Genomic DNA, 27386 nt, shown 5'->3' with positions numbered 1-27386 from the left:
CCGCAGCGGGAGAGGCCAAGGCAGTGAGAGGCCCGCGTACTGCAAAATAATAATAATAAGTCTATTAGGTTTTTTAAAGTTATTTTTCAGCAAAAAGACATCGGTTGGGAGTAAAAAGGGAAGTGGGAGCCGATATCTGGTGTTCATATAACAAAGAGCTCATATCCAGAATGTAAAAAGAACTTTCACTCATCAATAATAAATACACTACAAAAAGGGCTCTGAGCTAACTCCTGGAGTGTAGCAAGTCTCAGCAACCTTGTGGGTGATTTGAACTTTATCAACTGGCTCAGATTTCCTCAGGAGAAGGCAGGGGGTGAGAAAGAGGGGAATAAAAATCCAGACGCCAGAATGAAGCGCTCCTCCCGCCCTGGCCGAATCTGGTGAAGGCAGTAAAGCCGGCGGAGTAGTAAGGTTGATCATAGAGAGGACCGCGCCTCCGGATGCCTAGGCGGGCACCGGAAGTGGCCTCGTGGTCCTGGGCGCCTTTTGCTCGGCCGTTTTGGGTTCCTGGTTGGCCCGGCGGGATGGTGGTTTAAGATTTTGCCTTAACTACCTGCCAGGGCTAATCTCCAGGGAGCGCCAGTCATCCCCAGAGCTGCGGGTGAGCGGTCGGGCTTCTCCCCAGCGAAGCTGCAGAACGCCCCATCTCTGTTGTCCCACGGGCCAGAAGTGGGACGGGGAGGGGGTCTTTGCGGCTTGCGTGTCCTGTTCTCCCCCCAGCACGTGCACACAGTGCTTGGTAACGAGCTCAGTGACGATTTGTCTCTACTGTTCGGTTTGGATTTGTCGCTGTTATTTTTACTTTATAATATAGCATAAACCACCCAGATTTTGCTTAATTCTCATTCTTTCATACACGATGGAGGCGGGGCGGGGGGGGGTGCGATGGGAGAGGGAAATGTCTCAGCTGAGGGTTAGGTGCTTAATCCTTTATTCCCTGAACGAACACTATAACCAGTTTATGGAGCTGTAGTGTATTACTCCTCTGTATAAGTGGTTTGATTCCTTTAAATGTCGTAAAAGTTTTACTGGAAAAATAACTGTGACTCGGCTTATATGTGTATTGTCATAGTAAGTTTACTAAAGTGTGGCAAGATCCATCTTCCCTTACCTTGCTAAGGATCAGGAAGCCTCCTTTTCCCTCTACAGGAGTGTCCCAAGACCCATCCTGCCCTGCCGAAACAGTTCTATGAAGGGGTGGTAGATTATGAGTATACATGAAAGAAAGCCTTGGCAAATGAGCTATGGTGGTCCCCAGCCTTGGCTCATGTGCTTTTTTTCTTCCTGTAATGTAGTTCTTATAAACTAAAAAGTCTTTAAATTCTGAGAATGTGGCCTTATTTCCCACAATAGAAGTTCTAATACTAATATTTATGTAGCACTTTTCTGTATATCAGCAGCCAAGTGCCCTGTCTCAGTAATGCTGATCTATTTTCACGGATCTCAGGAATATTATCCTACTAATGTTCCGCTACTCAGGAACATCACCTTGGCAGTGAGTCTTCATTATTAATAACATAGGTTCTTGACTGCTCTAGTTATTCTGCTGTTTTAATAGTGTGTTCTACTCCCACAGGAGTGCTCTGATCCTAAGGTTCTTCCTGATTCCTGGTATGTAAGACAAGTGAATCCTATCCTGAGCCATTGCACTCTAAGATGTCCACCAAGTTGAGAGAACACGCAGCCTTGACTCCTGTGGTGCACACTCGAGAGGAGCAGGAGGGACTGAGAATCGTGAAGGTAGAGGAAGAGGAGAACCATGCTCGGGAGCAGAAGCCTCGCCAACTAGGGAATGTGCACCCTTATCAGGAACTTTTCCGCCAGTGCTTCAGGCAGTTCCGTTACCAGGCGGCCCCTGGACCTCGAGAGGCTCTGAGCCGGCTCCGGGAGCTCTGCCAAAAGTGGCTGCGGCCTGAGATGCACAGCAAGGAGCAGATCCTGGAGATGCTGGTGCTGGAGCAGTTCCTGACCATCCTGCCCGAGGAGCTGCAGGCCAGGGTATGGGAGTATCATCCAAGGAGTGGAGAGGAAGTGGTGACTGTGCTGGAAAATCTGGAGACAGAACTTGGAGACAAAGGACAACAGGTGGGAAAAGGGTAATCTCTTGTTCATTTATGAGAACCCCAAGGGTCTACCAGCAAAGAGAGTGGGCATGGGTAAGCAAGAGGATTTTATGACCATTATTTTCTGAGCTGACACATTATCCTCTGTTTTCCCTTTAAAGCTCTGCTGCTTTTGTGAACTGATTAAGACACTGGTTTCTTCATCATTCTGCTTTCTGTACCCATAGGAAATTTTATGTTTAATCAAACTTTGAGGTTTAGTTAGCTATTGCTGATCCTCTCATGAACCCAGCTCTTCTTGTATGTCCTTAGGTCCAAGCCAGTGCACATTACAAACAAGAAGTGCTGTGGAAGGAAGTAGGACCTGTAAGCCTCGCAAATCAGTCACTTAACATCCAGCTGAAGTGTGATCCTTGGGAGCATTTTCCTCTGCAAGAGAATGGTAAGCTTTAAAATGTGAATCTTTTGTGATTTTTTGGAAGCACTGAGTATAGCGTCTGCTAGGAAGCAGTATTTCTGGTGAAAAAAGTGGTATCTAGAATAGCAGAATAAGTTTAACACCAGAAGGTTATGAGCATATCTAGAGTTGATTTAATTTTGCATTGCGTTATGTGGTATTTTTTAATTGGGTTATGATAGTGGTTTACAATTCTAACTGTGAATCCAAATCATTATGGAACCATTTTAACAATACAGATACCCAGATCTACCATAGATTTACTACAGTGGGCCCTAGTACTATATTTTTTAATTAGCTACTATAGAACAATAATGGTAGCTTATATTTTAAAAATTCAAGTAGTATAGCAAAATACAAAATGAAAATAAAAGTTCCATTCCGAAGAGTTAACCACTGTTAACATTCTCTAGTATATACTTCTAAAATTTTTCTTGTATATTCAAGCCTCTCCCCACTTTTTAGGGAAAATGGTATCATGATGTATTGACTATATTTTAAAATTTTTTTATATTCTTGATGCTCTGGCATTTGGGGCCTTGATCATGGACAGACTGTCCTTCCCAGGGCTAGCTAATTCCTAGAGACAGCAAAGGACTCCCCTGCAAGTGGGCCTTTCATATACAGTCCAACCAATCTGGAGCCCAGTCCCCCAAACATCTCCTTTATCAAACCTTCACACACCAAGCCAATATTCCCCCTGCCCTAAATCACCCCAGGGTCAGATACCAGAGAACTAGGGACCATCCCTATAGCCCAGAGTGTGGCAAAAGTATTCAAATTATCCATCCTAGGCTTACTCAGCATACCTACCCTGCCTTATCCATTCCCTCCTGGGGAAACTCCAATAAAGGCTCTAGGCCATGCTCTCCCCTCTTTCCCTTCTGCCTCCTGATCGATCGTGGTTTTTTCCCATGCAGCCCTGCATGGCAGACTATGTCTTCTGTTCCTTGGGATCTACAAGTGTAAAATATTTCTTCGTATAGTCCTTTCCATTTATGCATGTCTTACCATACCCGCTTAAAACAAATCCTGAATACATTTTAACATATATATTATACACACTACTTTGCATTTTGCTTTCTTTTTTACCTAATGAGAATATTCAGGACATTATTCATTCATGCACCAAATATTTATTGAACATCAACTATGTGTCCAGCAGTATTCTAAGCATTGGGGATATAGAGGTGAACAAGAAGGCCAACGTCTCTGCCCTCATGCAACTTACATTCTAGTTAAATCAGTGGGTACCACAATCTCAGTTTCTTCGTTCAGTTGCAGTCGATGTTTGTGGCCTAGAGAAAACATGCAGAAATAATGTTATTCTTATCAGTAGAGTTATTTTATTCTTTTTGATGTTTGAGTTTCTGTTGCATACATGTATAATAGTTAATTTAACAGTCTCCTACTGATGTGCATTTAGGCTGTTTCCAGTATTTTCGTTATTTTATTTATTTATTTATTTATTTATTTATTTATTTATTTATTCGCACCATGTGGCTTCTGGGATCTTAGTTCCCCTACCAGGGATTGAACCTGCACCCTCAGCAGTGAAAACATGGAGTCCTAACCACTGGACCGCCAGGGAATTCCCTCTTTTTGTTATTTTAAACACTGCATCAGTGGATGTCTTTATGTAAAAGTCTTTTGGCTCTTGTGTGAAAATATTGGAGGAAAAAAATTCCTTTAAATGCAGTGAGAGATTGACAGCCACTGGATTAAAGTAGAAAACTTGGGGCTTCCCTGGTGGCGCAGTGGTTGCGCGTCCGCCTGCCGATGCAGGGGAACCGGGTTCGCGCCCCGGTCTGGGAAGATCCCACATGCCGCGGAGCGGCTGGGCCCGTGAGCCATGGCCACTGGGCCTGCGCGTCCGGAGCCTGTGCTCCGCAACGGGAGAGGCCACAGCAGAGGGAGGCCCACATACCAAAAAAAAAAAAAAATAAAAATAAATAAATAAATAAATAAAGTAGAAAACTTATTATGTAGGCAACAAAGTTATAGTGATTACCTCTAGGGAAAGTAAAAGGACACAGGGTGATGGAGAAAGATGAATTGGGATTTGGACTTTTTACTTTTATACCTTTTGTACTGTTGAAATTTTTACCATGAGTATCTTCTTTTTATAGTAAAATAACGAGCGTGGTCTTTGAATTCAGGTAAACCTGAGTTTCAGGCCAAGCTTTATCACTTAATAGTCATGTGATCACAGACCAATTATTTAATTTCTGTGTTTCAGTTGCTATATCTATTACCCAGCTCATTGTGTTGCTGTGAGCATCACCAAATATTGGGTGATCACTTGGTGTTTTAGCTATCCCATTTCCATGTAACAAACCACTCCAAAACTTAGTGGCTAAAAGGAACAACCATTGTGTTATCTCTCACAGTTCTCTGGATTGACTGGGATAAACAGGATGGTTCTTCTACTGTACATGATATCAATTTAAGCTGTAGTTATCGGGGGGCTTGCCTGGACTGTGATGCTCGAGATACTTCACTCACTCCTCATACTTTAGCAGGAGATGGCTAGAAAACTGGGCTTAGCAAGATTCTGAGATGGATGGGCCTCAGGTTATCATTCTCTCACTCTTCATGTATCTCTTTAGCGGGGTAACTGGACTTCTTACATGGTAACTCAGGGATCTCAAAAGCATCTTTTTAAAGTCTTAATCCTTGAACTGACGTATCATCACTTTCACCATATTCTGTTGGATAAAGCAAGTCACAGGCCAGCCTAGATCCTGTGTGGGAGGGGGGTGGTCTACACAAGGGATGAATGCTAGAAGGTATGTTCATTGGGGACCCTTTGAAGACTCTTGGGAAATTTACATTTCTTTCCTACCATTCTGAGTTTTTAGATCTGGGCTGGGGCCCAAAAGTGTTTTATTTATTTATTTTTATTCTCTATGACTCATAGGTGCAGTGAGTATCAAAAACCATTAGGATGATAGTTCTTGCTTATTTAGCATAATCCTTGATATTAATAAGCACTCATAATGTTATCAATTATTATTACTAATCTTACTTCCAAACGTTTATGTGGGATATGTGGCACTTTAAATAATCGTCTTGCTCTTTCAGCAGGAGCTGAGACCAGGAAAATGACTGGTGAATTTGCTCCAAAGCAGATTTCTGCAGAAAGGAATTCATTGGTTGCTTTCCAGGATCCAAAGTGTGGAGAAACTTTTCAATATAGGGGTAAATCAGAACAGCAAAAGGTCAACCCCATGAGAGTAAAACGACACAAATGTAAGGAGTGTGGAAAGGCCTTTGCTCAGAGTTCAGGGCTTGTTCGACATTGGAGAATTCACACTGGAGAGAAACCTTATAAATGCAATCAATGTGGAAAAGCCGTCAGTTATAAATCAGCCCTACTTTCACACCAGGAAATTCATAATAAAATAAAACGTTATCAGTGTAATGAATGTGGGAAAGCCTTCAGTCAAAACACAGGCCTGGTTCTTCATCAGAGGATCCATACTGGGAAAAGACCTTATGGATGTAAAGAGTGCGGTAAATCCTTTAGTCAAAGTTCACACCTTATTGGACATCTGAGGATCCATACTGGAGAGAAACCCTTCAAATGTAATGAGTGTGAGAGGGCCTTCACTCAGAGGTCAGGACTCATGGAACATCAGAGAAGTCACACTGGAGAGAAACCATATATGTGTAAGGAATGTGGGAAAGCTTTCCGAGGGAGCACCAGCCTTACTCAGCACCTGAGGATCCACACTGGGGAGAAGCCCTATCAGTGTGAGGAATGTGGACGAGCCTTCATTCAGAGGTCAAGCCTTGTTCGTCATCAGAGGATCCACAGAGGGCAGAAGTCTGTTTCTGTATCCTAATTGTAAGAAGGCCTTTAATCATAAATCAGGCTTTACTGAACACTTTAGAAAGCTATACTGAATACAGACCCAATCACTGTGTAATAAATTCAAGAAATTAGGGATGTGGTGTCTCCATTGTTATTCTAAGTAGTCAAACTAGAAGAGATTCTGATATCGTCCAGCAGATTGAAAGAAGCTGGTAGCTTGTCACTGGAGCAGACCATTCACATTTTGGCCTGAGTCTGTTGTGGATGCTGCTGTTTCTTTCTCCCATTCTTTTGGTCCTTTTTGGTCCTTCAGCACTTTTGCTCCTTGAAGTCACTACCATCACATACCCTGAATAGCCTGATGATACAGTGGCTCTCAGATTTTGAACAGAAGACCACTGAGACTGTTAGTGTGCATACTATGTAAAGGAGAACTTAGGATGAACAGGGAAAGTGATGCTGTTGTTGAAGTTATATAAATGAGGGGTAAGCTAGGTAAGTTACACTTAAAAGTGACTAAACGACACAGCTTGCTGTTTTGTTTGCCTTCTCTTCACCCTGTTGGTGAGGGAGGAATTCCTACCCTAGGATTTGGAAGATGGCCAAACACATGACACCCGACACCGGACAGATGGGATTGACAGCAGTTAATTAGCTGCTTATACCCATAGCCTAGGGGAGGAGGGCCACTTGGGAGCAGAGTGAACAAATAGGAGCTTTGGGATACAGGCTTTGTAGTAATAAGATGGGGTGATGTCTGGTTTCCTTGGGAGGATGTGATTGGCTTGTCTGCATAATTTCATGGGCAGGCAAGGAGGTGAAACCCAGTAGGTTGAGGAGTGTAGCTAGTCCAGCTGATGGGGAACGAGCCAAGTGGGGTCACTTCCTGCTGGGTGGGAGGCATATATAGCAAGAGCAGAGGAACCGATGGTTAGGCTTTTGGGTCCCTGTGAGGCTCAAAGATGTCAGGGCAGCACAGGAAGTTTTAGGCCTTGCTGGTCACTTTGTCACCTTAGAAAAGAGGCATAGTTTTTAGGAAAGAGTTATAATGTATATCTTTGCCCTCAAGAGTGCTGTTTATTCATACGTACTCTTTTTTTTTCTTTTTCTTTTTGAACCTCAGTGATACACATTCCTCCTCCAGTTTATCTCTAGGAAAAAATCCCAGAAATACCTTTGACCATCCAGCATGCCAGTTGGACTTGATCCCATATTGGTAGTGGGATTGAAGAGACATCAGGTAGCAAAGTCTATAATGCTTCTCCTACATCTTTCTGACTTTCTTATGCTAAAAACCAATAGAGATCTCAAGCTCAGCTCCCTCATTGTCCACTGTTATCGTCTGGATACCTATGTCCTTATTATGCTTTAGTTTATCTTTTCAACCTTTGGAATAGACAGTCTGAAAAGCATTGGTGTTGTCTTCTACTTTGACTTTGAATGAAATATACTTTTCACTATTAGGAGGACTTGAGAAACTAGAAAGTTTATAAGGTAGAAAGTGTATAAAAGTGGGGTATTTCACTATATTCATATTTTTATAGGGACAGTATAAATAAATACCAACCAAGAAAACTCTGGAGATGCTAATTGTTCATCCTTAGTGCCAACACTTATTTTGTTTTGCCTTGTTTCAAGGCTCAGGTAGGAAATACCTGAGAGGTTGACGTCTACAGGTCAGAGGGGAATGCCTATGACAAAAATAAAAGAGAAGTGGATAGAACATTAAATCTCCCTGAAGTGAGACACCTTGAAATTTAAAATGCAGACTTTCACAGAATACTTATACATTTGAGGAATTTTCAACCAAGTGGATGAATTCTCCTGTGAAATGTGCTGATGAACTGAGCTTTTCTGGCAGTGGGAACTATGCCACAGATGAAAACTGGCATCCTAAGGATCAGATACATTTGGCAGACATTTGTGTAGCTCATTCATTGTTTTTAGGAATTGAATTAGCTGTCAACTTAAAAAAATTTAGAAATTTTATGTAGAAATGGGATTTCCATATTATTTTGAAAAAAGTAAGATCTGGCATCATTGGGCCAGACCTCTTACCTTCCAGTTCTTTCCATGCCCCACCCTGCAGCTTCATTATGTGTCTGAGCCCTGGAGACATTTGAATTTGCTTATCTGGAGAATGACTACTTCAGAGGAGGGTTTTATTTAATAGCAGAGTAAACTAAATAGAAACAAGGTGAAGTCATCCTTGACTTTTTGATAGGTTGTTTGCAAAAAATGGAAAACCATAAATTGAGAAATTTGAAAAGTAGGATACAGGTTTCCCTTGCTACCTGAAAGTGAAGCATTCCTATGAAACTTTTTGTAAGCCAAAATGACATAAAGCAAAGAGGCAGTTACCTTAGGACACATTTTGCTAACGAATGCACAAAATCGAGATAAAGCACAGATGCTCACATTGTTCAAAGCTATAGTGGCTTAATGCTGAGATGCTGAGTGTAGTTCCCAGGGAAGGAGCTTGGTGGTGCCACTCTTGCTGCTTGATTTGCGCGATACCTCTCTACAAGGCTGGCTGCAAAACAAATGTTGAACGCTATTCGCTTTTCGCCTTTTGTGGCAAACAAAATCCTCTTTGGCTTTCTTTCAGTTAGTGAAAACAGGTACTAATGTAGGTCTTTTTTGTAAAGGCGAAGAGGCGTAAAGCACATTTTCAAAAAGCAGGGGATACTTGTATTTCTTGATTTAGTTTAAATAAAAATAATGAAAACATACATAGTGTCAATAATGTTACCTTTGTGGACTTGCTAACCTTAGAGTTAGGGATGTGTTTACAAAAGTGAATATGACAGGTCTCTCCACAGTGACTTGGCTAGTATACATTTCTGAAGATATGTGTTTAAAGAACGGTTATTGCCTACATATGTGTCATGCATTTTAAGGGTATTTAAAAAGGTAAATAAAACACGGATTCAATGGTGAATTTACAATTCAAGAAAGAAAATTTACAATACAAAACAAGGATAAATGAACACAAATCAAAACCAGTTCTGCCTGGGAGAATTGGGAAAGTATATAAAGAAGGTGGGCATTTGTGGGACTTTACGGATTAATAGGATTTTGGTTATTAGTTGAGATTCTAAGAGAAACAGAGTATATATTATTCTTTTCTTTTTAAAAAGGAATTGGCTGAGATGATTGGGGGCTACTAAGTCCAAAATATGCAGGGCAGGCTGGCAGGTGAACTCAGGCAGGATTTCTGTGTTACAGTTTTAAGGCAGAATTCCCTCTTGGGGATATCTCAGTTTTGTCTCAAGGGCTTCAGCTGATTGGATGAAGCCCACCCATTATGGAGGGTAAAATCCTTTGCTTCAAGTCAACAGATTGAAGATGTTTATCCCATCTACAAAATACCTTCACAGCAACATCTACACTAGTGCTAAAACAACTGGGCACCGTAGGCAAGCCAGGTTTACACATAAAATTTAACCATCACAGATATATAGAAAAAGGCAGAAGAAGCTGTTGACACCACACATGTCACTGATATTGCACAGGGGTGTTATGTGCAATTCCTTTTAAAGGGTGCTGTGTAGAGTAGTAGGTTATATCAAGACTTGTTTCTCTGGGCTGTTTACATCAAAATTGTGTCTTATTTGCTTAAGTAAGCCTCCCATGTTAGAATCCATTTTAAAGAAATTCAAAGCACTTCGGAGGTAACAGTATACAGGAACAAACCCAAGAATGGCATCAGGGAAATCTCACCCTCACTTGCCCAGTGCCCCTTAGAAAGCATAAAACTTGGTTGGTGAGCTAAACAGGTTGGAAAAACTTCCCTGAGTTCATTTCGTTATCCATCCACTCATTTTATAATAAATCTGACCTGTCGATATAATTGACTTCGGTCCTTGGAACAGAGAAAGTGAGTGACTTGTTTAAAGTGACCTAGTGCAAGGCTTTAAAATTTCTTGACTCCAAGTCTGGCGTCCTTTATGCTACTGTTTTGCGACGTACATTTCCTGGGTGTAGTGGTCGACTCACAAACCCCGAGAGGGCGCCAGGCTGCTCTCTAGAAGAGTCTGGGTCTGCAGAAGCTGTGAAGGAGGGGGAGCTCTGGAAGGCGGCCTGGAGAGGCCGGCGGCTGGGCGGCCCGGGTGAGGAGGGAGCGCCGGGTAACCACCAGTGGGGCGCCGGCGAGATCATAGAGATGCTCAGACCTTCCAAGTTCCTGTACAAACCCCGGAAGTAGAGTCTCCGGGACCGAGATCCTAGGTGACTTGTCCAGCTGTGTACTTGTGTGCACGTGTCGGGTCGCACTCCAGCGCTTCTCCCTCTTCTCTAGAGCAGAGCCGGCCGTTTTCCGGCCTCGGGGTGAAGAACCGGGGTTCCTGAGTGGGTTGTAAAGAGAGGGCAGATGCTAGAGTCGAGTTTGGGGCGCGTGCGGGCGACGCCGCGCTCTCCGTGCGCAGCCCCGGCTGCCAGGTGCGCCCTAACCCCCACGAGACCCCCATAGCGCATGCGGAGTGTGACTTCGTAGGCGCAGGGGAAGCGGGGTGGGCTGGATTTCCCTGGCGTTTGCTGCCATGCAAAGACATACCTGTCTCCGCAGCCTTGGCAACAGTTTGTCCCTAAACTGTTAGGCTTGGTTTGTCACTATTTTATCTTATAAAGTTAACAAGCTTATGTAATTTCTTGGCCGCCCAGGTAATTTTGTTCTGTTTACAATATGTTCTTATCCCCCAGAGCCCAGGAGAGCCTTCACCTTGACTCTGTACTCTAAGTCAAGTGAACTTTGTCTTGAGCCATCATAGCCCAAGATATCAAAAGTTTGGTGTAACCCTAACTTCTGTAGTTCACGTTACTAGGAGCAGGAGGGTTTGCACATAGTGAAAGTGGAAAAGAAGCACATGCTTGGGAGAGGCCTAGATTGCCTGGGAAGGTGCATCCTCACCAGAAGTTCTGCCCCTAGCGTTTCAGGCAGTTCTGCTACCGGGAGGTCCCTAGACCTCACAAAGTTTGAACTTTGTCATTACTGGCTGAAGCCAGAGAGGCACACCAAGGAGCAGATCCTGGAACTGCTGGTGATGGAGTAGACCCTATTGGAACGGGAGAGCTTTGTACTTAGATACAGGAGAATCATCCAGCTAAGAGGCAGTAGTTGTGCAGGAGAGTCTGAAGACACAGCTTGGATATGCAGGCCAGCAAATGGGAAAGAGGTAATCCAATATTATGTTATAAAAATGCTGAATCCTGAGCTTCCAAGTATGGGAAGGGATAGAAGCAAATCAACATTTTATGTCCTTTCTTTACTGGGGCTAAAGCAGTGTCTTTCTGTTTTCCTTCTTCAAAGATCTGCTGCTCATTGCTCTTGAGACTGTGATATTTGTCTGTCTCCCAACTCCACTGGAAATTTTCTTTTTAACTAAATGCTGAGGTTTTAGCTATTAGCAATTATTTCACAAACCAGTTGGGCCTGTTTGTAAAGGAGCAGTAAGTGTAGTGGTCAGACTGCAAGAATTTATATCTATAGAGTGTACCGCTTACTAGCTCTGTGATCTTAGGCAAGTTATTTAATCTCATCAGAATCCTTTACATGTACAATGAGAAAATTTTTTTTATCCTTAGGTTCAAGCCCATGCACAAAAGCAGAAAGTACTCTGGAAGGAGGCAAGATCTTTAACCAGAGAAATCATTGAATATCTAGCTCAAGAATAACCCTTGGGAACCCACCCCTCTATAGCAAAGTGGTGAGTATAAAAAAGAGCCTTCTGGGAAGAAGTAGTTTCTCAAGTGGCAATATGACATGCCTGTCTTTATGCTTTTCATAAGGACAGCCAGGTCTGATCTGAGTAGGAATAAGGCAGAAAATTCATCATACATGTAATGATGCTTTGCCATCAGTTACACAGAACAGAGAACTTAGCTTTGGGGAGAACTTCTCAGCTACCATCTTAATTGGGGCTTGGCCTTTGGATGTTCCTGCTCTTTACACTGTTTATCTATTTTTATATTTATTTTTATTATATGACTCCTTGAGTGACCTTTATACCACCATTTAGTTTTTGGTCAAAGAAGCAAAGATGCAAGGACAATGCATTCCATTTAACCTCCTATTTTCTATTAACTTTTGCAAAAATAACCTGTCAGGGTTAATGAGAAAAGATATGCTGCTTTTACAAAAACTCAAATGAGAGAAAACATTTGAAAGATGAGGGGTATGCATATCATGAAACAACCATGTGAAAAAGATACACATTTCCCTCAGATTAATGTATGATATAATCTGAAAGGCACCTGTTTCCCTCAGAGTAATTTATTGATGGTCTACAGAACTTTAGTTTGCCATGCACAGTTTCTTGCTTGGGGAGACTTAATGAATACTCAGTTTCCTCTGAGGAATTAAGTGAATTGCACTAATAGTATCTCCTGTGACAAATGGAAACCAAATTCTACCTGACCTTATTCCCATAGAAGCACTATGTTAAGTCAAAATGATGTAAAACACAGGCATTTAGGACCTGTAGAGTTTTTCTACTTGGTATATTAAATTTGTTATGTTTTAAATTCCTATCAAAATATAAATATGGCCGTATATCCTATTATTAATTTCATCTGTATGAAACATTCAAGTATATTCCCTAGTTTTGTTTTTTTTTTTTTTTTTTGGCTGTGCTAGGTCTTAGTTGTAGCATGCAGGATCTTTAGTTGCGGCATGCAAACGCTTAGTCACAGCATGTGGGATCTAGTTCCCTGACCAGAGATCGAACCCGAGAGCCCTGCATTGGGAGCACGGAGTCTTAGCCACTGGACCACCAGGGAAGTCCCTATTCTCTAGTCTTTTCCCCAGTATATTTAAGGCACAAAAAGTACACTCCAAGTTAAAGTACAAAATAAATCCAGTCCTCTTTAGGATGTCCTTCCAGAAGGAAAGATGGAAAACTGCATGATTGGGATATGGTGGGATATGTCTACTACTTATTGGTGGACAAGGAACAACTGAGTTTGAGGGACCTCCCAGCTTTTAGTGTAGGAAAGTAGGAGTGGGGATCCTTGGTGTCTGCACCAGATGTGTCTTCAGCCCATAGACAGGGCCTAGAGTAGTGCAGCTAAAGGAATGGTACTCACTGGCCAAAAATGTCTCTTGGATTATTTTCTCAGGTCACACTGGGACCTGATATTTAAAAAGACATTTGGGACATTTGATATTTAAAAACAAAGGAAATAAGATCAGATACATGAAAGCCAGAGATGGGGAAAGTGATATAAGTCTTCTGCATACTGGCCTCTTCTCCCAGGTTGATTGACATATTGAATAGTTGTATCAGTCATTCAGCCAGCTAATCCCCTGATGTGTGGAGTTCCGTGGTTGTGAGAATTCAATAGAGATTAAAATTACAAGAGATTTTAGTCTAATGACAGGGGAAAATATGAGGAAAATACAATGTCCCTGCTTTATGTGATATATTCAGTGGGCGTAGCTGTATCAAATAGTGAGAAGATGTAAGTTGAGGAAATTAATAATTTGATTCTTTAGTCTAATATTATAATATTAAAGAAAAGCAATAAAGCCTACCATAAATATCAACCTGAGCTTTTTGGACCTTCCTCATCCATAGAACCAGGAGCCTCCATAAATCTAATTATAGCAGCCCCTCAGTGTTAACCTAACCCCAGCACATGCTTCTAAAAGTATTAATCGTACAGAGTATGTATTTATGAAGCCTTTCCTGTGTGTCATTAACTATACCAAGGACATATGCAGAGATAAGTAGAACATGAATTTATAATCTACTAAAGCAGAATAGGCTACATAAACAATAAGTAATTATATTATAAAGTCCAAATAATGTTAAAGCACATTAATTCTGACTGAAGGAGTTAGCAGAGTCTTCACAGAAAGAAGACATTGGTGCTAGCTTTTAATAAGTACAACTTTGAAAAAAGGGAGAGAACTTGTTGACACCTTATTTGTAATTGTAATATACACAGATGACATTCAAAACAAAGCAATGTGGGATTTCTTTACAAAAAAACACTTGGTGACAACACATATATGTGTGTGGATATGTATACACACCTACATATACAAGCATACATTTCTTATACATTATTACAAATCTATTTGAAAAATAGTGCCAAAATAAAATATGAGTAGGAAGGTACATTATGCCAATAAAAAATATGAACAGGGACTTCCCTGGTGGTCCAGTGGTTGGTACTTCGCCTTCCAATGCAGGGGGCGCGGGTTTGATCCCTGGTCGGAGAGCTGGGATCCCACATGCCTCGTGGCCAAGGGGCCAAAGCGTGGAACAGAGCAATGTTGTGATGGGTTCAATGGAGACTTTAAAAATGGTCCACATCAAAAAAAAATTTTTTTTTAATGAACAGAGTCTTTTTTATTGAGGTACACTTCTATTTTTGTGAATTGTCTGAAATGATATTAGGAAATAGAGACAATCTAACACTGAGACAAGATTACATACCTTCCAGGAACATCCTGTATGGAAGAGGGAAAATGGTCTGGTTATTGAACTTACATCCCATTTGTCTAATGAAAACAGGTTGTCTTTGTTGTATGGTGTATAATTTACTAAGAAGCAAACAACACTAAAAAAAGTTGACCTCACTGTCTACGTGGATAGATCCTCTAATCAGTAATATATCCTTCAGGGGTGGTTCACCAACATCAGAAAGGCCACACTCCAGAGGAAGTTAGCATTAAGCACAGCAATTAGCTCTATCTCTGATTAATAGCAGAGGTTTTACTAATTTACATACTGAATGTTAGAAGTGAGTTTTCATTGGTGGAATTTGTGATATTAAAGATATATAGTGACTAAAAGAATTTAGAGTCTCTTCCTTCTACCTTTTCATGAACATCTAGAGTCCTTCATGGCTCACCTATTAGAATGGCACTCGAGGCTTGATTCTCAACCTTTTCTGATATCAGAAGATTCCGTTTGCCTGATCCTGACTCTAAGGTTAACTGCATCCTTAGCAACATTTCCTTCCAATGAACCTTTCACCCAAGATGTGAGAGGAGCAACCACACAGAGAGAGAAACTGGGAATTCATCATGCTCCCAGAACAGGCTATATGACTTTTGCCCATGCTTGCTGTCAATGTTTCACTCTTAAATTGTTAAGGAAAATGTTTCTTATAAATATTAGGTTATAAGTATTAGAGTAGGCAATCATTTCATACAGTTCATTCTAACAAATAATGAGCAAGTGTCCAAATTTAACTCATTAATGGAGGAGCCAACAGAATGGCAGACTTGATTCCATAAGAATATACAAAATTGAAATTCATATAATTAGTGAGGGGAAAACATTGCAATAAAATTGCTAAATTAGATACAAAATTGGTTAGTATTCTCTTCTGGGCAGGGGAAAAGTTTATATCTTTTCAGTTTTCTATAAGTTAACCTCTAACTTTTTAGGACTGTAAAACATTTGAAATCTAATCAGTTGTGAGTCATTGTTAAATTCCCCAAGAGAATCAAAACGTTCTAGCATATTTTTGCCTATTTCCAAGTTTTGATAATTTTCCTGAACATTGCTAATAAATGTCTGTATGCATAGCAGATTTCAATCTAAAACCAGAACTGATAGCTGGGGGAGAGGAGCCCAAAGCCCTCATGAATCTCGATTGCTAGCTTCTGATACTTCTCAAAATGAGCCTAATAATTATGAATGAGAAAATTAGCTATGTTCAGTTTACATTACAGTCATGTTCAGTCTTGACACCCCTCCACGTTTTCAGAAGTTGGCACATGTAGATATTTAAAAATCACAAGTACCTAGGAGCAAGATTGATGTAACATGTTTTCTGTTTTATTTTCGGGGTTTTTTTTGGCCAGGCTGCGTGGCTTGCGGGATCTTAGTTCCCCAACCAGGGATCGAACCCGGGCCCACAGCAGTGAAAGCACCAAGTCCTAACCACTGGACCGCCAGGGAACTCCCAAGATTGATGTAACATGTTTAAAATATTTGCCTTTTCCTTGGGTTTAGTCTGGGAAAACTCTTTATGTAACCATAGCGAGTGAAGCAACAACTTCAGGGTAAGAGTGGATGCAGGGCACTCCCTGAAGAGGATAAAGATCTGAGCAGATCTTTGACAGCCTTTCTAGACTGTGGCCTGCTGTTCATCTCCCCCATCCTGGTGGCCTCTGGCCAACTGCTGTTTGCCAGCCTCCTAGTTCAGGTCACAAGCCTCCTTTCCATTTCTAGCCCCAGGATGGTTTCCCCAACTCCTGAACCTTTCCCAACCTGAGAAGGAGGAATTCTTAACTTGCTCCCTTTCTCCAGGGCCCATCCTGCCTTCCATATCTCCTGTGAAGACTCTAACCACTGGGACTCAGTGAATCTCCATACTTGAACTCCTTCTACATTTAAATCCAGGACCACATAATATATTTACATATTAACATTCTGTTGTTCATCAGTGTCAGGTGTTCTAGGTCTGTGCCCTAATTACATAATAGGCCTCTGGATTATAAAGATTATGTAATTTTTTTGGTATATGGTTCAGGCCCAAGGAGGACACTAATTTGCTCACTTTATATCTTCTGCAGAACAACTGACCCCTTGTGGGCAGGCTCAGTAAAAGTGTGTACTTTACACATAAACACAGTAAATGGGATGGATATATTAGTCATTTCTCCTTAGACTCTTAAGACTTAGAGTTTTTCACAAATGATAAAGCTATCCATAGTGTGTACTCTGTCAAAAACTCTGCTCGTGGTTTTCCCTTGTGTGATCTCATTTAATCCTCTTGATGCCCAGTGCTCTTAGTTTTCTTATTGTCCCCTAATTAGAAACAGATTTAGAGAAGTTAAGTGACTTGCTCAAGGGGCACTGCAGCACAGGAACCTGAATTCAGTGACCCGGAATTATAAGCTCTTAACCACTGTCCTATACTATCTGATCTCACTTATTGGATTTTTGATATAATTCCTAGTAAGTATAATTTGACAGATGTTTAGCCACTTTGGACAGGGAAGGGAAGAAATGTTAGGGATGTTTACAAGGCAGGGCTGGTTTTGCTCTGGACTCTGCTGTCATTCAGCTCTCCACATCCCCAAGGTGCCAGCCCTTCTGTGAACTGAAGGTCCTGGGTGTGGGGTTCAGAGGCTTCAGTTCCTACACATGTGAGCAGTGGTCAACTCTCCAGTCTCCTCAGGAAGCTTTGTGGTGTTGTCCTTGGTATTGGCCTTGAAACGTAGCATCTTCATTGTGGCTTTCTAAGATCTGACCATTAAGCTCATTCCAGGTGCTTTCAAAATAGCTTGCTTCCCCCTTTTCTACTCAGTAATAATCCCTTCAGTATCACAACACTGGTGTCCTTTCTCCTTTTTCTAGGTGAAGGGATTTTGAATTTTCTCTGAGGTATCAAGAATTGAGAGAGAGGGACTTCCCTGGTGGCACGGTTGTTAAGAATCCGCCTGCCAATGCAGGTTCAATCCCTGGTCCGGGAAGATCCCACATGCTGTGGAGCAACTAAGCCCGTGCGCCACAACTACTGAAGCCCACATGCCTAGAGCCGGTGCTCTGCAACAGGAGAAGCCACCGCAACGAGAAGCCCATGCACCGCAATGAAGACCCAACGCAAACAAAAACAAAAACAAAAATTAAGAAAAAAAAGAATTGAGAGAGAAAAAGAATTGAGAGAGAACTAGATTGTTTTAAGATATGCACGTCCTGCACTGTGAAGGACGGGGAATATCTGCCTCAGCACAAGAGAAACTCCGAAGTGAGCAACATTGCTTCTGTAGGGCCAGTGTTCTCAGAGTCTTGCTTTCCTGTGGAAATAGCCATGAGGAATCTGTTCCCAATACACCACGGTCTCTGCACAGTGGGACAAGGACAATTTTACAGTTCTGGCTGGTTTTTCAAAATTCCAGCACCCCACTTCATATGTTGATTCTCCTTTTTGTGTCTGCCACTCCCTTTATTATTCCCAACCCTGTGTTGCTGACTGACTAAAGTAGCAACTCACTGAGGAACCTCCCTCAGAGCAGTGAGCTCACCTACTTTGATCGCCCCCTCTTCCAACTCTTCCACAGTAGAACCTCTTCCATCATTTAATCCTCTTCTGCTCTTAGGGTCATGCATTCTCGCAAATTTCCACTGCCTTCTGGCCCAAGCTCTTTGCCTTAACAGCTCCCACTTTTCGACCATCACTGTTTTCTGTGTTTCTTCCTGGTTTCAGTATATTCACGAGATCCTAAAGGCTAGCTATCGTGTTCCTTCCTGAGAAGGAGAGGATTCTGGGCGCAGAGGAGATTAAAGCACCCAGGAGAAGGGCAGAGGGGAGACAAACAGGTAGCGATGCTGACCGCCAACGGCCTACTTCCCGGGAACGCTCTTTATGGAAGAGAGCAATCATTTTTCTTCTCTGTTGTCATCTAGCACTCCTCCCCTACATTTTCAGTTAAGAGATCCTGCCAGGTTGACATGAGGCGGGTGTCCGAAACTTTTTTTTTTTTTACTTTCAGAGATCCAGGAACTGGGTTTACTGTTAATTGTCAAAGTACAGTTGCTGCTTTCACCGCCTTTAGTCCCGAAATGCTCGAACTGAACACGCAGCGTACCCAGCCGCAGGGTAACTCGGAGACGCTGCGCACGTGGGCGGAGGCGGGTCGCGGGCGCGCGCTCGGGGGCGTGACCTCCGGGAGATGCCGGAAGCCGGCGCGCCTGAGCGACCGGTATAGGGAGCCGCACTTCTGCGTTCCTGTCAGGTGAGTGTATGGGGGCGTCCCTCCACCTCGATATCGGGTTCGGCCTTGCGAAGCCCCAGACGTGTTGAGCCGCGTGGGGCAGCCAGCACCGGCCCTGGTTCCGGCTGGAGGACACCCTGTGCCCGGGGAGGTTCGGGGCTGCGCAGCTGGGAGCAGACGTCTGTCTGGGAGGCTCCGGAAAGGCCGGCCACAAGGCCCCAAGACAGGACCCTGTCCAGGGACTGGGGATCCCCTTCTTGGGAACCGTGATTCCGACGCTCTGACTAAACCAGGGCCACCAGCACTGTGTGAAGCGAAGTGGGATTTCGCTCTCAGTTTTGCCAGATTAACATGAAAACATCAATAATTTTCTGGCTGTGACTAGTAACTTTTCCTCTCCCACAAGGTTGGGTCGTATGTATTCAAGTATGGAAAAACGGTGCCAAGTGATAACTTGAAAATTTGCTTTAGCTTAGGGGCCACATACATGTATTTAATGCTGGATTTGGAGGAACCTTCCTCCATTAAGTGCAAGCCTTCATTCCACCACCACCCCCAGCAATTATATATTTTTACTTGTCTCCGTAACATACTCGACACTTTTCATATTTGTTGTGTTTATTGATTGCTCCTACTAGAATGGACACTCCATGATGGCAGGGATCATTGTACGCTAATGCGTCTCAAACACCTAGAACAGTTTCTGTAAAAGGTAGGCCTCTAAAAAATATTTGTGGATTTAGTGAATTAATAAAATTAGTTTCCCTGGTTACAGGTCTTCTTTCTTGTGTGCGTTCTTCGAAGTATATGCCGTGTATCCCTTTATCACTTAATTCTTATTCCCCAGGGTGTCCTCAGAAGCCTCCAGTTGAAACTCCAGCAGAAGCCAGGCATGATGGCTGTGGACACAAGAAAGTCTGCTGGCCAGCTGTTCCAAGCCCCGTGGGGTCAGCAGGGGCCTGTGATGGTGAAAGTGAAGTTGGAGGAAGACCACCCCAGGAATCAGGGTCTCAGCCTTCCAGAGAACCAGCCTCCTGCCTGGGAGATCTTCAGGCAGCAGTTTAGACACTTCTGCTACCAGGATTCCCCTGGTCCCCAAGAAGCACTGAGCCAGCTCCGGGAGCTCTGCCATCAGTGGCTCAGGCCAGAGACACATACCAAGGAGCAGATCCTGGAGCTGCTGGTGCTGGAGCAGTTCCTCTCCATCCTGCCCCAGGAGCTCCAGGCCCAGCTGCAGGAACATCATCCAGAGAGTGGGGAGGAGGTGGTGACCATGCTGGAGAATCTGGAAAGAAAGAGAAATGTACACATAGGAAGAGACTAGTATGATGTGGTTGCAGGGAACTGGGAGCAAAACTTTCTCAAGTATGAAGGCTCTGAGAGAACAGTGGGAAAACCTAGCATTCAGCAGGGAACTGAGCTTCTTGCTAAGCCAGTCAGGAGGGGAAGAAGGGGAAGGGTGGGAAACAGCAGATTTGGGGATGGTGAATAAAGATACTGAAGGCATCGTGCTCCTTTACTGGTCATTCAACATTCACAGCAGCAAAGACGTAGGTGGTATCACACATGAAAACTAAGTTTGGAGAGGTTGTGTAACTTAGCCAAGGACACATAGCCAATACATGAAGTGACAGAAACAAGATTTGATCAAACTTTGCTTTGCTTACCTTTCTGGCTGCCTCTCAGCGCCCTAGGGCCTGGTTTCTAGCTTCTTCCTCCTAGTCTTTCTCGGGGGATGTTCCTTGGGGACTCCTCCCTGAGGTTTGGTCCCTGTTAAATTCATGATATCCTTACAGGCCTAATGAGTGCTGTTTGTCTCTAGCTTTCAGCCTGTGCTCTGGAACAGAAGATCCTTTTGCATACAGTGACACTTAAGACACTAGATGAAGAATCTTCATGTACCCGAGTTCAGCCTCCAGCAGTCCAGTTCAAGGGCGAAGGACCTGAGCCCCACCCTTCAGAGGAAAGAGGTGAGGCAAGAATTTCTCTAGGGAATTTGGACTGAAATGAGCTCTCCTTTGGTTTTTTTGTGGAGTGTGACTTGTTAATTCCTTGTGATGAGAGTTGTTAAAGAGTGACAGAGCTGACATTTTAGGTAATAATGATTAACAGGTGATAAGTCATCTCAGAACAGCCTCAGCAGTATGTCGGTTTTAAACATCCACAGTTGAAATTTCTGCAGATTGTCTATAGCAAATGTTACTTTCAAGTATTTTGATGCTTACATAAATAGACCCTGATAGGATATTAACATTGTAAAACTACATTGACTTTTTTGGAAGTTACCTCTTATTATTACCAGAGAAGTATATATGCATTGTAGAAAGTTAGAAAATACAGAGTTGCAAAATAAGAAAGCAAAGCATGATATTCTTATCACCCAGAGATTACGATTGATGACTTTTTATATCTGTATATCTTTTATGTGCACGTGTGTATACACACATACACACATTCCTTTCACCAAAAAGGGATCATTTCTATGTGCTATTTTATAATCTATTTTGCTCAGTTAATAATCTTCCCTTTTCCCTGTCAATACATCTTAATGTTATCTAAACTCAATCCAAATTCATACTGGTCCATTTTTTTCCAAAATGTCTTTAAAGCTGATTTGTGCAAACTAGGATAGAAGCCAGGGTCACATAACACATCTGGTTGTTATGCCTTTTAATTCTTTTTTTACTTTAGAACAGTTTCGCTCTCCCATTTTCCCTCACAGCCCAGACTTTTGATGAGCCCAGGCCAGTCTCCTACCCTCTGGATTTTTCTGGTTGCTTCCTCATTGTATCATTTATTTTGCTGCCCCTGTATCCTGGATTTCCCCCTTTATTTACCAGTTTTCATATTCAGGGAATGGTTTAATAGGTACCTCAAATGGCGACGTGAGATTTTAGGACTTTCTCTGTGTTAGTATCATTATGGACTTAGTAATTTTCATTGAGTCAGTGTGTTTGAATCTGCCACAGTTATTACTCTTTTAATGCTCAGACTGACACATCTTTGCCTTGTATGGATGTCTCCCATCTTGCCCCTATCTCTTTTTGCCATGACCCTATGAATTTTGAATCCTTCCTTTCTGAACAAAATTAATTGTTCCAGGCTCACCTTATACTTTCCTTAGACCCAGATTTGGTATCAACCCTTTCTGAAGGAGCCTTGATTCTTCTTAATGGAGAATGCTACTGAGGTATAAAATCTGGGTGCTAGGGGAGTTCTTTACCACTAGGGTAACAATACTTCTAGCACATTTTATGGGTAGAGCTAGAAGTACATTTTTTTTCCTAAAAAATATGAGTTCACAATGGGGTATTCAATTTTGTTCTACCACTACAATGTTCCATTATTTTTCTATGTTGTATTTTGTTTCTGCATTTATTTTTGTTAATTCCTTCCTTATGTTCTCACTTGTTTTTTAAATTTATTTATTTTACATTGTAGTAATTTGTATCAGAGGTGTTCCCAGAAAGCATAAGGAAGGGGAATGAGACACAGAAGGGAGAAAAGCCAGTAAAGTGTTCCTAAATGAGCAAGTTATCTTGGTTAGTTAGTTGTCCTTTTTATTTTTTAACTTTTGAGGTGGATTGATCTATATATCTGTTACTAATATAAATATTTGATGCTACAGATATTTCATTGAACACAGGTTTTGATGAATCCCAAATGTTTTGAAATGTAGTGTTTTTGTTATTTTCTAGAAAATCTTAAATGTATGCTTGTATTTTGCCTTTGAACCAATAATTGGAAGTTTCAAAGCTTTCAGATGGAAGGGCTTATTTTCTGATTTTGTTATTAATTTTAGATTTATTCTATTGTAGTCAGAGAATGCTTGTGTTGTTTACACCTTTTGGACTTTGTTATGGTTTTCCTATGACCCAAAAAATAGTTTTCATTAAAGGTCACTGCACATCTGAAAAGATGTTCTATTTTCAGGTTACAGAGCTTGATATACATATTTATCCCTAAGATTTAATTTTGTTGCTTTCACTTGGTAAATCTTCCGTATCTTTATTTTTTTGCCCATTTGGTGTTTTTTTAGACAGAGAAAGGATGATTAAAGTCTGTTATTTGTTTTGTCTCTTTATGTCATCTATAATTTCTGCTCTAGGAAAGTTGCTCCTCTGTTATTTTCTGCATAATTAGACATATCTGTTCCATTGTCACTGTAAATTGTATATTTAGCATTATAAAGTTCCCTTCTTTGTCTAATTTCATGCTTTTGGCCTGAATCTCACCTTTTTTCTGAAACTGAGATCATGATGCCTTCTTTCTTTTATTTGCATTTGCTTAATTTTCTCTTGTTCATCCTTTATTCATAACTTTTCTCTTATCATTTTATTTTAGATGTGTTTCTTGTATATATAATAGAGTTGGGTTTTGCTCTGTGACCAAATCTAATTTTTTTCTTTTTCTTTTTCTTTTTTTTTTCCTGGCCATGCTGTGCTGCTTGCAGGATCTTAGTTCCCCAACCAGGGATCAAACCCGGGTAGTGAAAGCGCCAAGTCCTAGCCACTGAACCGCCAGGGAATTCCCTAATTTTTTTCTTTTAATAGATAAGTTAAGCCATTTGCATCTATTGATAATAAGTATAAACATATATATACACATATGCATAAATACTTATCTGTGTGTGTTCACGTATGTATGGATATACATATACATGCATATGATTTTAAGTGTGTGGTTTGTTTTCCCTCCTCTTTTTTTAATTGTAGTAGTTCTTATAGTTAGGAAGCTTTGTATTTTTGTAGTAGTGGTACATTAGTTATCAATTGCTGCTTAATGAATTACCACAAACCTAGCAGTTAAACGACACACGTTTATTGTCTCATAGTTTCTGTGGGTCAGGAGTCTGGTTATGGCTTACCTGGGCCCTCCACTTCTGGGTCTCTCACAAGGTTGCAGTCAAAATGCCAAAGATGGGGTGACTGAGGAAGGATCCACTTCCACCCTCACATGGATGTTGGCAGGACTCAGTTCTCTGTCAGTCAGTCACACAGACAGAGGGCCTCATTTCCTTGCTGGCTACTGGCCAGAACCCACCTTCAGTTCCTTGCCACATGGGCTTCTTCATATGGTGGCTTTCTTCATCAAAGCCAGCAAACCAGCAAGGGAGAGTGTCAATAGAGAAAATCTCATAGTAGCTGGAACTTACAGTCTTAGGTAATCACAGAAGTGACATCCTATCAATTTTACCATACTCTATTGGTAACTCGGCCATGCTTTATTCTTTCTCACTCCCACACCTGTATTACTCCCATTCCTTCTACTTGGCTGACCTGTTTCTCTGAACCCCTGACACTAAATAAAGAAAAGATATAAAATCCTCTGTTAAATCTAAAATAAAGATTAACCCTCCTACCTGTCTGTCTCTTAAATTATTTTTGAGTTGCCTTTTCTCCTCAAGTTATATGATTTGTTGTTTCAGATGGTGGTGTGAGGACTGAGAACCTGACATTAGAAGTGAAGCAGGAACCTTATGAAGAAACATTATGGTGTAGGGAGGGGTCTGATGGACATCATGAAACCGTGTGTCAGCATGCCACATACAGAGGAGACAGTGAACCTAGTGGAAGTTTGGAGTTGCAGGATGGGGATGCCACAGGTGAGAAAACATATGAATGTGATGAATGTAGGAAAACCTTCACTTGTATAAGAGGCCTTCAGATGCATAGGAGGATCCACATTGGGAAGAAACCATATTCCAGTACAGAATATGAAAAGGCCTTCATCGGACATGCAGAGCTTACCCAGCATCAGGGGCTTCAAAGCAAGGGAAAACCTTATCAGTGTAAAGAGTGTGGCAAAGGCTTCAGTCAGAAATCAGGCCTCTCCCAACATCTCAAAACCCACACTGGAGAAAAACCCCATCAATGTAATAAATGTGGCAGATATTTTAGTCAGAGATCGGTTCTTACAAAGCATCAAAGTCTCCACACTGGAAAGAAACCTTTTGAATGTATATACTGTGGGAAAACCTTCCGCCATAGTGCAGACCTCACTGAACATAAGCAATTCCACAACAAAGAGAAGCCTTATGAATGTAATGAATGTGGGAAAACCTTCAGGCAGCGTTCAAATCTTACTGAGCATCAGCGAATTCACAGTAAAGAAAAACTCTATGAATGTAAAGTATGTGGAAAAGCCTTCACTCAGTATGCAGGACTTAACCAACACCGGAGAATCCACACTGGAGAGAAACCTTTTGAATGTCCTGTATGTGGACGAGCCTTTAGCCGGAGCTCAGAACTTATAATACATCACAGAATTCACTCAGGGGAAAAACCCTATGAATGTGCTGAGTGTGGAAAAACCTTTAGAGTGAACTCAACCCTGGTCATACATCAGAGAAGTCACACTGGGGAGAAGCCCTATAAATGTGATGAGTGTGGTGAAGCCTTCAGTCAACACTCAGGCCTCAACAAACACAAGTTAGGAGGGAAGCACAGAAACCCTCCTAAACCAAGAAAATATATGTGTGATGTATGTGGGAAGACCTTTACGCAGTTAACTGGCCTGAGAAACCACAAAAGAATCCACACTGGGGATAAGACCTACCAATGTCCTGAGTGTGGCAAGGCCTTCACAAGGGGAGAGCATCTTATTGAACATCAGAGGATTCACAACAAGGAGAAGCCTTATCAATGTAAAGAGTGTGGCAAAGCCTTCAGTCAGAAGGCAGGTCTTAGTCATCATCTCAAAATCCACACAGTAGAGAAACCTTTCAAATGTTCTGAATGTGGGCGAGCCTTCAGCTGTAAGTCAAATCTCAATAAACATAAGAGAGTCCACTCTGAGGAAAAGTCCTATACGTGTAAATAGTGTGGGAAGGCATACAAGCAGAGAGCATTGCTGATCCAACATCAGAGAGGCCACATCCTACTAAGCCCCAGCAGTGGTGAATGAGGTGAAGCCTGCAGTAGAAGCTCAGTTCTGATTAAGCACCAGAGAATCCACTAAAATGACTTCTTGCTAAGGTGTTTGGTGACAACTTCAAGTAGAATTCAGAATTTTTTTTAATTGAGATAAAATGTTTCTTGAACTTCCTTATTTAAAGAACGTCAGGGCTTCCCTGGTGGCGCAGTGGTTGAGAGTCCGCCTGCCGATGCAGGGGACACGAGAGAATCCACTAAAATGACTTCTTGCTAAGGTGTTTGGTGACAACTTCAAGTAGAATTCAGAATTTTTTTTAATTGAGATAAAATGTTTCTTGAACTTCCTTATTTAAAGAACGTCAGAGATAACACAATGAAAAGTTGTTTAAAGGTCATAAATGCTGGAAAAGTTGAGATTTTGGAAAACTAAACATCAACAGAAATTTACCTGTGATTACCTTTGTTAAATGCAGTGAAGTGTCATTTAATACAATGAAAAGGTACACAAGGGAAGCTGTAAAAAATATTTTTATAATGAATTCATGAGTTTTTATGTTTTGCTTTTTCAAATCATTCTGATTTCTAACTAGCCTTAGCCTAGTCTAATGTTGAAATTGCTTCTCTTAGTACCAGCTGAGGTCACAGGACTATCCAAGAGCTTAGAATGTGTGAGATGAGTTGTCTCTGTTTCCCTCCCACCTTGGCTACCTAACCAAGCCTCTGACCATAAGTGGTGGCCTGCAGACCCTTCCTGATCCCCAGCCCCAGAACTAGGATTTCCTGGTGAAAAGGACATGTTATATTCTAAGTGATATGGAGGGCATAGAGGTTTGGGCCCCCAGTACATCAAAATCTAGTGTGGCCATCATGGCTAAAGCACAGAGCATACATTTCGGTTGTGAACACAGCTCCTTGAGCTCACAACAGAGGACAAAAGAGAAGAGGGGAAAGCAAGCCTTTCATTCCAGCATTTTCCATCTCCTACAAAGTATATTTATACAACTGAAACCTCTTTCAGCTTCAGCACTGCCTATCTCCCTCAGTCAATGTAGTGAGGGACTTTGCTGAAGGTGATGATAGTTTTCAAGTACTGGAAGAATATTTCCTCATTTTTGTGACTGCTTCTGACTTCTGCTAGAGTTACAGTATTTATAGGGCAACATAATTCCCTGTCAATAGAAAGAAACTGGCCCAGCTGTGGTAAAAAATTTTGGTGAATTTAAGTCTCCCTTAAGCTATCTAGTCTACTAATTTGTCATTCTTTCACTTTTCTGCTCTACTGCCTCTGATCCTCTGAATATAAGACTCTTGAAACTTTCCTTGTCATAGAGAATGTTCCCATTGTCTCTTTTTATAGTTTTTACCTCTCACTTCCATGGTGAATAGAAGTGTCATTTCTCTTACAGGCCAGTGATATTTAACTATCTCCAGGTTCCAGCCTATCCATATAAATACAATGTTTTCCTAAAAGAAATGGCAAATACGGAAGCAT

General features: G+C 41.8%; 3 protein-coding genes across 3 annotated transcripts in view; 2 read left to right on the top strand and 1 right to left on the bottom strand.

Moving 5' to 3' along the window:
* The window catches only part of ZSCAN31 (zinc finger and SCAN domain containing 31), a 284613-nt gene that overhangs the window by 129672 nt on the left and 127555 nt on the right, over window positions 1-27386 (bottom strand). The window lies entirely within an intron of this gene.
* Window positions 493-26119, top strand: LOC102992933 (zinc finger protein 345-like). The gene is given in 5 exon segments (XM_028479444.2): window positions 493-604; window positions 1580-2088; window positions 2379-2508; window positions 5608-6352; window positions 24791-26119. Coding segments are annotated over 4 exon segments (2439 nt in total). The 5' UTR covers window positions 493-604; window positions 1580-1659; the 3' UTR covers window positions 25926-26119.
* Window positions 18995-24800, top strand: LOC102982303 (zinc finger protein 24-like). Its single transcript, XM_055079587.1, has 4 exons — window positions 18995-19040; window positions 19867-20342; window positions 20842-20989; window positions 24448-24800. The coding sequence occupies exons 2-3, from the start codon at window positions 19912-19914 to the stop codon at window positions 20885-20887; spliced, it is 477 nt and encodes a 158-aa protein (XP_054935562.1). The 5' UTR covers window positions 18995-19040; window positions 19867-19911; the 3' UTR covers window positions 20888-20989; window positions 24448-24800.

The sequence above is a fragment of the Physeter macrocephalus genome, chromosome 18, assembly GCF_002837175.3.
Source record: "Physeter macrocephalus isolate SW-GA chromosome 18, ASM283717v5, whole genome shotgun sequence".
NCBI lineage: Eukaryota > Metazoa > Chordata > Mammalia > Artiodactyla > Physeteridae > Physeter > Physeter macrocephalus.
This window is presented reverse-complemented; position numbering and strand designations above follow the sequence as displayed.